The 17,051-nt window shown below is 47.3% G+C and overlaps 1 protein-coding gene across 1 annotated transcript; it reads left to right on the top strand.

The window, feature by feature from the left end:
• Nucleotides 1–337: 337 nt before the first annotated feature.
• polr2k (RNA polymerase II, I and III subunit K) lies at nucleotides 338–3,026 on the top strand. Its single transcript, XM_080526460.1, has 4 exons — nucleotides 338–399; nucleotides 1,077–1,142; nucleotides 2,499–2,591; nucleotides 2,760–3,026. Exons 2-4 carry the CDS (start codon nucleotides 1,082–1,084, stop codon nucleotides 2,780–2,782), a joined length of 177 nt encoding a protein of 58 aa, XP_080382586.1. The 5' UTR covers nucleotides 338–399; nucleotides 1,077–1,081; the 3' UTR covers nucleotides 2,783–3,026.
• Nucleotides 3,027–17,051: the final 14,025 nt, after the last annotated feature.

A 17,051-nucleotide genomic window follows, 5' to 3' on the forward strand; every position in this document is an offset into this window, starting at 1 on the left:
CCTAACGGCACAACGCCCCCTAGCGGCCTTTAATGGCACAGCGCCCCGAAACGGCAGAGCGCTCCCTAAACGCCCCCTAACGGCACGGAGCTCACACCGTAAAAAAAAGTCATTTATTTCCCGCGAGTAAATTAATATAAAATGTAGCCGCTTTGCTGGGGAGATATTTACTGTGCAGATAGTTCTCACTGTCCGCAAATTATTAAAGTATTCACTTTTAGCAACATAAATGGATGAAATGAGTGGACCAATGACAATGGAGGATAAACGTATTGCCACCAATCACAAGTCCCTTTGTTTCCATGTTCAGACTCCGTAGTGTTTCTTTTTCCGTAGTCTTACTACGCATGTGCGCTAGGCATGCTGTGATGAGAAACAAATAAACATCTTTCACAACCAGTAAGTAATCTAAATACGTGGCTAACCCTAATATAACAATATAATCCACACATTATATATGTGCTGTTGTATTTACCAACGATACCCGTTTGATTCGAGGTTGCTAAAGAGGTTTTAAATGTATTTCTCTGGCTAGTCACTCTGTTGTCCCAGGCGTGTACTCTTCTGGCTAGCCAGGACATGCTATAGCATGCTACTCATTCATACATACTCTAAACATCGGTGGCGGCTTAGTGAACGGTGTTATAACGGTGTTATTACGGCTTTTGTGAACGGTGTTATAAATAAGTTCATCAGACATGTCTGTGCCTCTGACTCCCTCAAGCAAGCATCCTGCTGCTGCCAGCCACATCGCATTGTTCAGGAGTGTCAATCAAAGAAAAAGGATGTTCAGCTAAAGATCAACATCATAGACCTCAGCCTCTCCCAACATTTCTCCCGATGATGATCTGTTACATGTTTACATTCATGTCATTTAGCAGACGCTTTTATCCAAAAACGATACTTTACAATAAGTACATTTGTCTAACTAAGTGAATCAACTGTACATCAGTCATCGTAAGTAAAACCTATGATAAGTAAGTACAAGTGCCATTGGCACTCACTGTGCTCGAGAAAGGAAGAAAACTGTGGTTCAGACAATTATTAATTATCTCCTGCGGTGGTTTCCTCTACAGTCAACATGGACCCTCAGAAAGACCAGCAGCCCCCGAAACAGCAGCCGATGATCTACATCTGTGGAGGTGAGGAAACGGCAAGGCTGGTAGATGCTAAATGGGATCCTTGCTATGATCCTTGCAAACCTTAACCCTTACCCTAACCATAAAGACTTAAAGGACATTCAAATTCAAATCAAATCAAATTTTATTTGTATAGTGCATTTCTTACAAGATGCAACTCAATGCGCTTCACACAATGAAAATGTTCAGTCAATCAATCAATCAATACTGACAGAGCCGCGAGCAGGCAAAAGTAAAAAACCTGTATACTATGTAGCCAGGAAAAATTCCCTTGCAGCCCTCTACCAATAGAGCGACTACTAGCCAGTTTGCTTACCAGTACCCAGCGGTCCCCCAGGGGAGGCCAGGACCACCGGCACAAAGCAAGCAAGCAAGGGCAAAAACATGTACACCATGTATCCAGGAAAAATTCCTTGCATATTATCGGCGTACACACTGTCCATAAATTTTGTGTTGTATTTGCATCGTTCTGCATCCAGTATGGTCACAGGTCCTGCCAAAAGAGAAACTTAAGCACAGTTATGATGCAACAACACAATAGAGACAATAAAGATGACAGCAATACAACCTGATGGTGGTCCTGGTACACCCTTGTACCGGTTCCAGTACTGCTCTAGGTGCTATTTGGAGCTGACAGTGCCTCATCAGCACCCGGGTCCAGTTTCCTGTCAACACAAATCTCAAAACACGAGTATGGTGTAATGGCCTAGTGATCCTAGTTCTATAATGTCCAATGTCTCCCTTAGTATCAAAAGGCGACATTGAATAAGTAGGTTTTGAGGTCACGCTTAAAAATGTCCTGAGTTTTAGACAACCTCAGGCCCTCAGGTAGGGTGTTCCACAATCTAGGAGCATATATGCTAAAAGCTGATCCTCCAAATCTCTTTGTCCTAGCCTCTGGCACTATTAAAAGTTCCGTGCCACTAGACCGTAGGGGTCTAGCTGGTGTGTATCTTATGAGCATGTCCACCATGTAATTGGGTGCATCACAGTGAAGTGATTTATAAACTAGTAAAAGGATCTTAAAGTCTATTCTATGACTGGCAGGGAGCCAGTGTAGTGATCTCAAGACAGGTGTGATGTGCGCTCTCCGTTTGGTCCTAGTAAGGACACGACATTGATGAATGATACAGTATATAGCCATTGATTCTTGAACAATATAATGTATGAATACCTCATAAGCTTAGTTCAACTGAATTATATCTGGGTTTAGAAGTGGCAGGCAGGGCTACCTCATCATAAGTGTGATTCCAAACCTCTCAATCTGTGTCTGGAGAACCAGCCTCGATGGTCTGTTGGTGACTAGATTGTCTCTGTTCTACATGAGCTGATCGTGAGTTGTTCTTCCTCCACTAACAGAATGTCACACTGAGAATGAGATCAAGGCGCGGGACCCCATCCGCTGCAGAGAGTGTGGATACAGAATCATGTACAAGAAGAGGACGAAGAGATGTATCCTTTCAAATGAAGACATCTCTCTATTGCTCTGTGTGTGTGTGTCTGTAGGTCTCAGTAGGAATCAAGAGCTTGTTGTGTGTGATTGTGTAGTGTAATTGTATTGTATTGTGTAGTGTGGTTGTTGTGTATGTCTGTTGTCTTTCCTTCACTCCATCATCCCAGTGGTCGTGTTTGACGCGCGGTGAAGTGGACGATGGTGAAGAGGACGATGGCGTATTGATGAGAACAATATTTTTTTGTTCTGTGTTATTTTTGTAGTGTAAATAAATTGGATAAAAGCTAACTCCATCAACTCTGTGTATTGGACATCATACCTGTGGTCTGGGTTCTCTGTGTTTACCAGACAGATATATGGTTTATACATTCTGACTGATTTAAATGTGTGGTTTCTTTACAAGTTTTATTGTCAGTGGATTAAATGTTCAACTATGGGGTTACAAAGCAGCTTCTCATTTACTGTGTAACATTGGTATAGTATTTTTTTTTACTGTTTTACTACATTTAAAGGGGCAATCTGGGACTGGTAGGCAGTTTTGGGACTTTGAAATTATTGATGCATCACCAATAATTCTGTAGAATGTTAATTTATAAATGTCTCGTGAGTTTAGTTCTACTCTTTTACTCTCATCAGAAACCAAAATAGAATAGTATGTTCCTCCACGATTTGTAAAACAATATATGTACACTGTATAGCTTCAAAACATGGTTAAACTGTTATTTTCTCAGGATAGTCCGTCCTGGCCTCCATAGCTCCGTCTGTGAATTTGAGAGTGGTTACAGTTCTCCAGCCCCATCCCTCAACTGAAAGTGCTTAGTTGTAGTGTTAATCCCAGATTTCCACTTTAATCTCTAAAAAAACAATGTTTTGGTGTTGGCATTGAAATAATTTGTGCCTGTCTGCCATGTCCATCTATTCATTAATTAATCAATCTATCCATCCATCCATTCACGATACAGGTATATATGAGTCAGTGTGCTGAGTTGCTGAGGCGTCATGCCTTATTCCAAAATGCTTTACAGTGGCCTCTCATTCACCCATTCACACACACATTCACACACCGATGGCGGCAAGCTACCATGCAAGGCACCGGCCCGCACATTGGGAGTGATTTGGGGTTCAGTGTCTTGCCCAAGGACACCTCGACACGTGGCCAGCCGGAGATCAAACCGTAAACCTTGCGGTGGTTAGACGCCGGCTCTACCTCCTGACTGCTGAGTCTGGACGTTCACTAACATCATGATTCATTCAGTGTCTGAGCGGGTTGGGTGTCTTGCGTCAGCCCCTGGGGAGCTGTAACCTGACCCTCTGTTATGTAACCTGACACCCTCTGTTCATATGCTAATCACCTCATTATCTCTGTTCACAGTCGGGTGGCACTGGGGGAGAGAGCAGGGGAGGATGGTGGAGGTAGAACACCAGGGGAGGCTGGGGGAGGTCGAACACCAGGGGAGGCTGGTGGAGGTAGAACACCAGGGGAGGCTGGGGGAGGTAGAACACTGGGGGAGGTAGAACATCAGGGGAGGCTGGGGGAGGTAGAACACCAGGGGATTTGTTTGTTTATTTAATCATTTATTTTGGCTCCGTCAAGAAAAAATAGTTCCGCAACGGGACTGTTCAACTAGCGAAGTTTCCCACAGAAGTGGGGGAAAAAACGTCAGATCAGATATATAAACGGGTTATTTTGATAAACCGGATACATTCTGTGAATATATATGGTTACTTTCTCGCCTGAAAACATATTAAAACTTCATAAAATGATATATTAACACTTGTAGAGCCAAATTACAGATTTTAGCCAATGGCGGCCAAAATTGAGGATTTAAAAACGGACAGTTTTGCTTTGCTCGCTGATTGGCTAATGTCTTCTTAGTAACAATGTAGTGTAGTCTAATTAACGGTAATTTAACACCTGTGCGGCGGAGTGATACCTATAGTTAAAAGTCCCAGTGCTGTTATACTATATATCGTAACTCATGGAATGCCTCTTGTCCAATCAAATTACTTGGTCGGAACTAACTGTTGTATAATACAGGGTAGGCGTTCGTCTGGAAGCGGGAGAGGGCAGAGTAGGGTGGCTTCTCGGTAAGTTGCATTTGTAACGTTTGATCATGACAACTAACCAGGCAAATGCTTATACTCTACTCAAGTTGTAAAAGAAAATCAGGGGAGGTGGTGGATTTTATCATAAGAGGACTATTTTAGTATCCCCTCAGCGTCAGTGACTTCAGTGTCAGTAACTTGGTAAATATGTCATTGCATGTGTGCGTGCCCCCTCGCACCTTGAAATAGCAGTAATACCACGTTCATTGATAAAATGACATTAAGTATGGAAAGAGGAGGGCGATTTTGACTGTTTTTATTTCAGGGGGGATGCCATCAATGCCTCAACTCGAGTGCTGCTTATACTGTAATAATATAATGGTCTTATTCTTATCAGGAGGTCTTATTCTTATATGGCTGCTCACTCCCTTTGCGAACTCCCAGACACCGGAGAAAATCCAGTATAATTTAGCGCATGGCCGGGCAAGGTCCGTTGTGGAACGCACTAGGCATGTTGAAGGGGAGATAGACAGCTACGGAGGGATATAAAGGAAGACTGAAATACAATCATAAACATCAGTTCCTTTTAAATCTTGAATTAAACTCATTTTCTCGGCTGATAACAACATCGTTAATTGTATTACGAGCCACTTAAACTTCGCATGAATTACAGTAGGCAACGTTTTTCCAGTGCGGCTCACATGCCTGTAATAACTCCGCATAACCAGTAGGTAATGTACGTAAGCAAATGAATACTCGACGTAGAGCTACGATCGTTTCCACGATCAAATTGACTCACGTTGAAATTGTATAAATCACTACGTTGACGTGGTTTTCTACGTACGACACGGGTAAGATCAAAATTTGATCTAAGCACGTTCTATGAATGAGGCCCCTGGGGAGGATGGGGGAGGTAGAACACCAGGGGAGTGCTGGGGGAGGTAGAACACCAGGGGAGGCTGGTGGAGGTAGAACACCAGGGGAGGCTGGTGGAGGTAGAACACCAGGGGAGGCTGGGGGAGGTAGAACACCAGGGGAGGCTAGGGGAGATAGAACACCAGGGAAGGCTAGGGGAGGTAGAACACCAGGGGAGGCTAGGGGAGGTAGAACACCAGGGGAGGCAGGGGGAGGTAGACCAGGGGAGGCTTGTGGAGGTAGACCAGGGGAGGCTCGTGGAGGTAGGACACCAGAGGAGGCAGGTGGAGGTTCCATGTGTTTGATACCTTTCCTCATTCCGGTCCATGTGTCACATTAAGCCCATGCTCCACTTTCAACATCCACTAGACTAGAGAATAGTACTTCATTGATCCCAGAGGGGAAATTCATTTTCAGCAGCAGCAGTCAACAAAATACTGATAGATAGATAGACTTTATTTGTCATTGCTACAGTACAGGTACCAAACAACGAAATTTAGGAGGGGAGGCTCCCCTGGTGTTTAGGAAAGGAAAAAGAAACACATTTTGGAAAAAGCATAGATGCATAAAATCACAAGAAGGTAAGGAGCTGGTTTACATCAATAGAGGCTATGTACACAATCCACTGTACTATACTGCACAGATAGTCAACTAGGGTTGTCATATTTCACAAGAAAGTATTTTTTCACATTATTTTAAAGTGTCACAGTTTGCAGGCTTGAAAATGTACATGTTTGTGCCTCAGCACTAGCTGCCATACAATCCGTCCGGACTGTCCTGGGCCCAGAACTTAGGCCTTTTCTGTGTTCAGGGCCTTGACGGCCCTGTGGTAGAAGCTGTCCTTCAGTCTGTTTGTCTTAGCGGCCGGGGTCCTGTACCTCCTGTTCGAGGGCAGCTTGACAAAGTGTTCGTGCCCAGGGTGGGTCGGGTCCTTGGAGATCTTGGAGGCCCTCCTGAGACAGCGTGTTTTGTACAGCTCCTCCAGAGAGGGGAGGGGGGCGCCGGTGATCCTCTGTGCTGTTCTCACGACTCTCTGTAGATCGCTTCTCTCCGCTGCCGTGCAGCTGTGGTACCAGTTGGAGATGCCGAAGGTGAGGATACTCTCCACTGCGCCGTGGTAGAAGGCCACCAGCATCTCCTTCTTGCTGTGTTGTTTCTTGAGGCATCTCAGGGTGTATAGCCGCTGTTGTGCCCTCTTGATGGTGCCTTTAGTGTTGTCCTTCCAGGCCAGGTCATCCCGCATGATGTGTCCCAGGAATCGGAGGTTTGAGACTATCTCCACGCTCTCTCCGTCGATGAGCAGGGGCAGGATCTCGGACTTTTTCCTCCTGAAGTCTACGATGAATTCCTGGGTCTTTGACTTGTTTAGCAGCAGGTTGTTAACCTTGCACAGCTTGCTCAATTGCTCTACCTCATCCCTGTACGCCGCCTCGTCCCCCCCCGAGATACATCCCACCACGGTGGTGTCGTCTGCAAACTTTACGATGTAGTTGCTGGGGTGGATGGGGGTGAAGTCGTGGGTGTAGAGGTTGTAGAGGATGGGGCTTAGCACGCAGCCCTGGGGTGACCCAGTGCTGAGGCTGAGGGCTGTGGAGGTGTGGGGGCCCACCCGCACCCTCTGGGGGCGGTCGGTCAGGAAGTCCTTGATCCACGCACATATAGAGTGTGATAGACCCAGGTCTAGTAGTTTGGTCACTAGCCTGTCTGGAAGGATGGTGTTAAAGGCGGAGCTGAAGTCCACGAAGAGCAGTCTCGCGTAGCTGTTTCCCCTCTCCAGGTGGGATAGAGTGGCGTGGAGAGTCGTCGCTATGGCGTCCTCTGTGGACCTGTGGGCTCTGTAGGCGAACTGGTATGGATCCAGGTTGGGCGGGAGGCGTGTGAGTATGTGGGCCCGGACTAGTTTCTCGAAGCACTTCATGATGATTGGTGTGAGTGCCACCGGGCGGTAGTCGTTTAGGCAGCTCACCGTGCTTTTCTTCGGGACTGGGATGATAGTTGAGGTTTTCAGGCAGGGTGGGACGGTGGCCTGGGACAGGGACTGGTTAAAGATGTTGGTGAAAACCCCGGCCAGCTGGTCGGCGCAGTCTCTCAGCACCCGTCCCAGGACGCCATCCGGCCCCGAGGCTTTCCTGGGGTCCACCGCCTTCAGTACGCATCTCACCTCGTGCTCTGTGAGGGTGAGGCTGCTGAGAGCTGGAGAGAGTGGTGTCTGTGTTGTGGTTACCTCCGTTCGCCCCTCGTCGAACCGGGCGTAGAAGGTGTTCAGCTTTCCCGCCAGCAGGGGGTCGTCCTCTGCGGCTGTGAGCCTGTTGGCTCTGAAGTTTGTCATCTGCTGAACCCCCTGCCACATCCGCCTGGAGTCGTTGCTCAGGAGGCATTCCTCAATCTTCTCTCTGTGCTCTGCCTTGGCCGCTTTGATGCCGCGCTTTAGGTTGGCCCTGGTGGAGCTGTACAGCGGTGTGCGCTTCCCTGCGAAGAAGGCGTTGTCCCTCTCATTTAACAGTTTTTGGACCTTCCCAGTCATCCATGGCTTCGTGTTGGGGTAGACCCGGACCCGTTTGTCCACGGTGACTGAGTTGGTGCAGTTCACTATGTGGTTCAGAACCGACGACGTGTACTGTTCCAGGTCCTCATGCTCATATTCCTGCCATAGGGTGTCATTTAGGCAGATCTGCAGTGGAGCGGACCCTTCTGGCCAGGTTCTGACAGTCTTAGTGGTGGTGGGAGCACTTTTCCCCATTGTGGTGTATGCAGGAATCAGGAGGATTGACACATGGTCAGACATGCCTAGATGAGCTAGCGGACTAGCCTTGTAAGCACGTTTGATGTTGGTGTATACCTTATCCAGTGTTTTTTCTCCTCTCGTTGCACATTTTACATGCTGGTAGAACTTGGGTAGTACTGCCTTCAGGTCGACATGATTAAAGTCCCCCGCTATGATGTGGATAGCCTGTGGATCAGTACTTTGTTGGCTACTAATGATGTCGTATAGTCGCGCCAATGCTACTTTGCTGTCTGAGCTAGGTGCAATATACACACATGTAATTAGCACCGCGTTAAACTCCCTAGGCAGGTATGTGGGTCGGCATTTAACAGTCAAGTATTCTAGGTCTGGGGAGCAGTGGCTACTTACAGTTTTCGTGTTTAAGCACCAGCTATCCTTCGTCGATATTATGATCCCACCTCCTCTTGACTTCCCGCTACGCTCCGTACGGTCAGCGCGATGTAGCGTTCGGCCCTCTAAGCTAACGTTAGCGTCCACAATGTTGTCATTTAGCCAGGTTTCGGTCAGAATAATCACACAGCTATCCCCTACGATGCTGTTTTTTGCCACCTGTAGTCTCAGTTCATCCATCTTATTTGACCAAAAGACCTCATATAAAACAGTGAATATCAAACAGACAATCAATACCAGACAATACACACCCATAAACCACAGAAAGGGCACTGCCATACATACAGCATCGTAAAAACACTACCTAGGAAACGGATCAGTGTTGAAGTGTGATACATCATCCTCCAGCAAAGGACCACAGTGGATCATTACAACCATTACTGCTCCTAAATCTGTCGGGGAGCCACATGGTAAACTAAACTCTCTCCCTGTCAGTGATATTTACTGTGAATATGCAGGCTTGTATATAGAAATAGAATCAGTAGATTGAGTACGCAGGCTTGTATATAGAAATAGAATCAGTAGATTGATATTTACTGTGAGTATGCAGGCTTGTATATAGAAATAGTATCAGTAGAACAGACTTGGTCCACCAGACAGGGTAATCTCACCAAAAAGAAGGCCGACATGGAATTTGAACAGTGGAGGCTGGTGACTTCCAGAATTGAGGAGGCCAATTTTTTTCCGCTTGCTCGCTTCACTCGCGATGGAATGTTCCCTGTTCTTCTTATCTCTGAAGAAATGACATTGCTGTAAGTCTATGAGCCTGCCTGGTAATTAACTCAACTTTAAAAATATATATATATTTATATTAAATATATTGAATAAAACTACATTTGATAAAGAAACTGTTACTTATCTTTTTTATATGCTAAACTTGATTAAATTGATGATTACATGTTGAAGCTGTAGAAGAAGAAGAAGAATGAAAAATGTAGGCTAAACAAAATTGTTTTTTAACCACATAATTATCAAATTCCTGCCTTTTACACATGTTCACTGGGCATTTATATTACATCCAAATGTCATTTCTCAACTTAATTATCAGGCAGGCTCATAGACTTACAGCAATGTCATTTCTTCAGGCAGGCACATAGGCTAAGCTCTGCACAATGAATTCCATCAATCAGAACTTTCTGATTGTAGCTTACACTCCAAATAGTATGCCTTTGGCCAGCACAAAGACAGATAAGAAGAACAGGGAACATTCCATTGCGAGTGAAGCGAGCAAGTGGAAAAAAATTGGCCTCCTCGAAATCGACTACATTAAAAATAAAACTGTTCAATAAATCCTAAATGTTGTCTACCTATTCGATGTATAAATCGCGCCAGAATCTCGCTGACTTCCGAGGTCATTTTAAGCAAAAGTATTTGGCCAAATGAGCTATTATTTTCAGGGATAATAGCCATGGGTGTTCTAGACGTGTCCTGCAAAGCACAAGTTGACAGGTAGCCACTATGGCGAGTGTTTCTTTGACTGAAGTGACTGGCGAATTCTCAAAATGGCTTCATGTGATTGGACGAACAAAATGTCAATCTTTCAGCCCTGGACTCAATGCATGATGAGGCCAGGCCTCCTCTGCCCACCCATTTTCAGTGATTTGCCCAATCACATTATTGCCATGAAAAAAATTGCATTACATTGACTTCTATGAGAAACCACTTTCCTGGAGGAGGCCTGGGGGCCATTCCACTAAAGGTGGCTTAGTATATCGGCGATTGAAATAAATCAGGCGATCAGGCAACTCGAGATTGGAATTCAAGCCTCAGGTGATTCCTCGAACGAGGATCAGGCTTGTGTCATGAGTGTTCACAGAAGACAGGCTTACAAATCTTCGATATGGGCGCGTGCACGCAGGCATAAAGAGCCCCGAAGAGTCGATCTGTCGAAATGAAGATACTCCACTCTGCAGGGGTACTACATTTGCGCAGCATTCCGAATTATTGATTTTTATGAAGACGGAAAAATAAGATGTAAAATAGTGCAATACTGCCGCAATTAACAAGGCGAGGGAAATGGTTTGGCAAGAAATTGCTGACAGATTAAATGCGTAGGTCATACTAGCCCCAGTTATTGTTATATGTTCATATTTTAATAAATGAATATTACTACTGTGGTGATATCAGCAGCAGGCTACCAGTCGTCATAACGCCACAATGGCCTAGTGGTATCGACCGCTGCCATAGGATTTATTCGTCATTTTTAGACGTGGTTCGAATCCCTCTTCGGACGCACTTTTTACTGCATTTCGTTGTCTGAATCTAATCTAAAATGTCATCTAAAAAAGTATGTAGGCTATAAAATGATGGTGCAGGCTAATTTATAAGAACTGACACGATTACAATGGTGTTTGAAGCCTTTGCATGAAATCTTCGGTTAAATGTAAAAAATAAATAAAAATCACTTAGTCAAGTCTCGAACACGCAACCTTTGGAATTCTAGTTGGCTGCCTTAACCACTGCGCCAGCCAGACCGCTGTGATGACAGCAATGCAAGTTAAGACAATTACTTTTTTTTTACACTCTTTTATTTATTGATCTATCGATCTATCTATCACACTTTCAAAATATCAAGTTATCTATCACACAATCAAACTATCTATCGATCATCACACTTTCAAAATATCAAATTATCTATCTATCACACAGTCAAACTATCTAATCTATCTATCTCGTGTGAAGTGGGAACTAATATTTCCTAAAAGAGGAACTGTCGAGGAACCGCCTGTGAGCCTTTTTTGACGCGCGTCTTACTTTAGCCAGTGTTTTAGCCTGGTCGCGACCAGGCTAATTATATCTGACTCAGAAGGAGCTCAACCAAGCAGCGAATTATTTGAGCCACATTGATGGAACCGAACGCAAGCTAACATTATCGAGGCTTAGAACTTTATCGAGGCTTAGAAGATAATCGACCTTAGTGGAATGGGCCCCTGGCCTCCCTCAATAAACGGATAGGGATTCTGGCCTGTAGGTGCTTTACAATTGCAATATTGGGTTTTAGCCATGGAAAAATTCAGATTTATGAACAAAACGGAAATAATATTAATATAAAAAAAATATATATATGTTTTTTTGTTAAATAAAAAAATAAAAAAATATATAATTATTGCTTTTTTAAATCTCTCTCTCTTCTCTCAAATTATTGGGGAGGCCAGGCCTCCTCCACCTCTATGGAGGAGCCTCCACTGAATTTGAATACTACCTAATCGCCATGGTAATCATTATTGTGTAGGACACAGAGAGATGCTGAACATTCAGAGGCGTCCCCATAGCAACTAAGCGTCATAGCAACTAAGCATCATTTGACAGAACATTCCAACGTCGGTTGAGCTGAGTTGGTTGTTCAACAAAGCTGTGAGCTAAAACATCCAAATGGGACAACACAAGATGGCCGTCCGTACCCCCACCATGGAGTGCTGAGGTGAATGGGTATGTCTGTTCTACTCAGTCTGTTTCTATGGGCTTGTAATGGCTCTCCCATGCACTGTCTACACGTCTTTTGCACTATGCTACTTCCTGGTCAGATGCCAAACTACATTTCATTGTCTCAGTACTTGTAGTCTGTGCAATGACAAAAACGTTAAAACCGAATCTAATCTCTCACTAGACTAGAATGGTGCTGGTACGTAGCCCTGAATCTAATCTCTCACTAGACTAGCATGGTGCTGGTAGGTAGCCCTGAATCTAATCTCTCACTAGACTAGCATGGTGCTGGTAGGTAGCCCTGAGCAGAGCAGATCAGTGTCACGGCGGGTGGCGTCATTAAGGAGGTCCACGTGTCTGTTAAGGCTTATGACCGTGCTGATTACTGCAACTGTCTCCCCTGTGTGTGCTCTAAGCCAGGCAGGGGAGGCTGGCTGGAGGTAGAAACCGGAGGATGGGCTCATTGTCGTGCGTATGTCTCGTTCCGTTCCGTGCATGACAATGAGCCCGTCCTCCGATTTATTTCAACCTCCGCCAGCCTCCCCTGGAGCCGAGCTAAGCCGAGGCAGCCTCTCAGAGCAGTGGTTCAGGGTATACCCTCTCCTTCCATGCTCTGACACCATGAAACCGGCTGCTGAAATAAATGCCTGTGATCCCCTGTCTCGCCCCCCCACTCTCCCTCTCACTCTCCTCGCTCTGTCTCTCTCTCTCCCTCTCTCTCTCTCCCTCTCTCTCTCTCCTCTCTCTCCTCCTCTCTCTCCTTCTCCCCCCCCTCTCCCCCCCTCTCTCCCCCCCTCTCTCTCCTTCCCTCTCTCTCCCCCTCCCTCTCTCTCTCCCTCCCCCCTCTCTCTCTCCCCCTCCCCCCTCTCTCTCTCCCTCCTTCTCTCCCTCCTTCCTTCTCTCTCTCTTAGATATCCCTCTGAGCTGCTCCGCAGCACTGCAATGCTACAAGACCGCCCCCTTCTGTGATGTCACCGCTGACTCCTCCCCCGGGGCGTGTCTGAAACAGTTCCTCCAGCCAATCAGGGTCAGTCGGCGCTGCAGCTCGAGAAAGAGGGAGGGAGGGAGGGAGGGAGAGTGGAGCTTGGCGGACACACTCAGCAACTTTGCAGAGAGAGAGAGAGAGAGAGGGAGGGGAGAGAGGGAGAAGAGCTCAGCAGACACACTCTGCAACTCTGCAGAGAGAGAGAGAGGGAGAGAGAGAGAGAGGAAAAGAGGAGGAAGTACAGATAATGGGGAACGCGCAGGAGAAGGCCCCCGGCCGGCCTGACGGAGGGGGGTGGTCCAGGCCGGAGCCCGGCACGCCAGGCGGCAGCAGCAGATGGAGCAGGGGGGGGAGCACGGACAAGTCCCGGGGGGGGTCGCAGAGAGCTCCAGAGAGGCCCTCTCCGGTGGCCAACGGAACCCAGGGAGACAGGAGCTCCTCTGGGGGACAGGGGAGCCAGCAGTGCACCCCGACCGGGGCTGGAACCGGGACCGGGAGTGGGACGGGGACCGGGACTGTGGGGGACACCAGTTACCTGGACGCCCCCGCCGGCGCCCTGCCCCCCCACCTGGCCCGCCTGAAGAACGAGGGGAACCACCTCTTCAAGTACGGCCAGTTCGGGGAGGCCATCGGGAAGTACTCCCAGGCCATCGATGGCTGTGTCGACGCAGGTGAGAGGAGGGGAGGGGAGGGGGCAGGGGAGGCTGGAGGAGGTAGAAATCGGAGGACCAGCCTTCTGTGTGGAGTAGAAACATGTACCAAGAGCATGTCTTGTCTTTCTGTTAGGCTGTTAGACGTGTTCTAGAACATTGGTCCAGTCTCACAGAAGGCGTCACCTGCAGTGTGTGATCTCAGGTGGCGTCATGTGTTGGATGACTTCACCATAGAAGTAGAAGGAGTAGAACAGGCTGCACCAGAAAGATGGCCGATATGGCATTGTAACACTACATTATCGCCATGGTAATCATTGTAGAACACATTGTAGAGAAGCAAACATTGGGTGCGTTCGTAAATACGCTCTTTGAGCGCCAGAGCGCACCCAGGGTGCTCTCTAACCGTTCGGAAATTAGGGTTAGGGTTACGAACGTCCCCCATTGTTTTAAAGACACCGGCACTGGACATTCCAACGTCAGTTGAGGTGAGTTGGTTGTTCATAAAGCTGTGAGCTAAAACTTCCCCAAATGGGACACCACAAGATGGCCGCCAGTAACCCCACCATGGAGTGTTGACTTGTAAAGACGTAGGTTCTACTCACTCTATTTCTACGGACTTTCCTCTGCCTTCTAGAGAAGCGGCAGTTCTTTCAGTGTCAGAGGTCTGACCGTGGCCGTTTTGTACCCATCTCTGCCTGGCCTACAGACCACTCGCTTGACGTCCGACACAGTAACAGCGATGGTCTATGTGTCTATGCTGTGACGTTAATGTAGCAGAGGTGGTTTGGAATCAGGCTCTGGTGATGAGGTAGCCCTCCGTGTGACATCGAAGCCCAAGTATACTCCTACCACGAGGATGTGTTCTTGGCATAGCGGTTAGCGTCTGTGGTGTCCACGCCAGAGGTCCTCAGGTTTGAACCCCGCCGGTTACACCGAGGGATCCAGTTCCCTTCGCCTGCTGTGTGTGTGTGTGTGTGTGTGAGTGTGTGTGTGTGTGTGTGTGTGTGTGTTTGTGTGATGTAGTACCAGGCTATTAGATCCATTGTCACCTGTCTCCAGTTTCTAGAAGCTCTATTTCTCTCGCTACCTGACGATGTGACAATCTAATAATAATAATATAATATATCAACCAAAGCTACTTACATTGCAGTGAGTGCATACATTTCTCAGTATACAGTATATGGTCCTACCGGGAATCGAACCCCCAACTTAAGCATTGTTAGTGCCATCGTTCTATAAACTGAGCCACAGAGTGTGTGTCCGTGTGTGTGTTTGTGTGTGTGTGTGTGTGTGAGTGTGTGTGAGTGTGTGTGTGTGTGAGTAGGTGAGTGTGTGTGTGTGTGTGTGTGTGTGTGAGAGAGTGTGTGAGAGAGTGTGTGTGTGTGTGTGTGAGTGAGTGTGTGTGTGTGTGTGTGTGAGAGTGTGTGTGTGAATAGCCAATAATAACCCGACGTACCTGGTTGCACAGTGTCCCGTCTTGTGATTGGTTCCCACGCTGGTCACCCCAGACGTTTCAGCCAATCCCCGTTGCTGTTGGAGAACGGGTCAAGCGAGCCAAACATGGATTGTTTGCTGTAAACATGTCATCCCATGGCCTAGACCAGCTGCCAGGCTTGGGCTGGAGGCTGACGTGATCAATAAAGCCCATCAAGTCCGTTCTTCTACCTAGAAAGTGATGGATCGTATTCTGTATGTTTATTTATTTATTTATTTATTTATTCATGAAATTAATACGACACCTTCAACCGGCATGGCTATCGCTGGACTGGAGATCAAGGGGAGGCTAGCGGAGGTAGACATCGGAGGACGGCCTCGTTTTAGAGGCCACATCATCACTAGGACTGACAGACCAGCAGTGTCTGTGATTGATGTTCACCATGGCAACCTACTGACGCTGCAGAGAGGGCTGAGGGAGGAGGGGGACAGCAGGGGAAAGCCTTTTACTCCTGAATGGACAGAAGCACACACACACACACACACACACACGCGCGCAGGCGCACGCACGCACGCACACACACGCAGGCGCACGCACGCACGCACGCACGCAGGCACGCACGCACGCACGCACGCACGCACGCACATGCACACACACTCACACAGCAAGAGATTTGTACTGACAATTTCAGTTTAATGGGCTTTATTGGCATGAGAAACATACGTTTACGTTGCCAAAGCAAGTGTGAAGATAAAAAGAAAAAGAAAAAAAGAATGTAATGTACGACTAGAATAATAATAATATTTAAGTCTTCACGGTGGTTGTGTTCCACTGGACATCCTTTTACTGTCACAGCAGCTCACAATCTTGCTGCTGTGTTTGCACATTGTTGTACATCACCCAGCAGATATGGCAATTTTATGTCTTTTTTTCAAAAGCTTTTTGGGTGTTTGTAATCTGTGGGAAGTCTCGGATGTCTTCATACAGTTGGCACAAAGACTGTGTCTCCCCTGGTGTGTTGATGCTCCCTCTGTCTGTATGTATGTGTGTATGTGTGTGTTTGTGTGTGCTCCATGTGACTGTGCTCTGTCCCTGTGTGTGTGTGTGTGTGTGTGTGTGTGTGTGTGTGTGTGTGCTCCATGTGACTGTGCTGTGTCCCTGTGTGTCCCTGTGTGTGTGTGTGTGTGTGTGTGTGTGTGTGTGTGTGTGTGTGTGTGTGTGTGTGTGTGTGTGTGTAGGCGTGGACAGCCCAGAGGACCAGTGCATCCTCCACTCCAACAGGGCGGCGTGCTTCCTGAAGGAGGGCAACAGCTCGGACTGCATCCAGGACTGCAACAGGTCAGACCCCTCTATCTGTCTCCATGGCAACAGGTCAGACCCCTCTATCTGTCTCCATGGCAACAGGTCACACCCCTCTATCTGTCTCCATGGCAACAGGTCAGACCCCTCTATCTGTCTCCATGGCAACAGGTCAGACCCCTCTATCTGTTTCCATGGTAACAGGTCAGACCCCTCTATCTGTCTCCATGGCAACAGGTCAGACCCCCTCTATGGCAACGGGTCAGACCCCTCTATCTGTCTCCATGGCAACGGGTCAGACCCCTCTATCTGTCTCCATGGCAACGGGTCAGACCCCTCTATCTGTCTCCATGGCAACATGTCAGACCCCTCTATCTGTCTCCATGGCAACAGGTCAGACCCATCTATCTGTCTCCATGGCAACAAGTCAGACCCCCTCTATCTGTCTCCATGGCAACAGGTCAGACCCCCTCTATGGCAACGGGTCAGACCCCTCTATCTGTCTCCATGGCAACAGGTCAGACCCCC

The sequence above is a fragment of the Nansenia antarctica genome, assembly GCF_963989245.1.
Source record: "Nansenia antarctica genome assembly, chromosome: 3".
NCBI lineage: Eukaryota > Metazoa > Chordata > Actinopteri > Argentiniformes > Microstomatidae > Nansenia > Nansenia antarctica.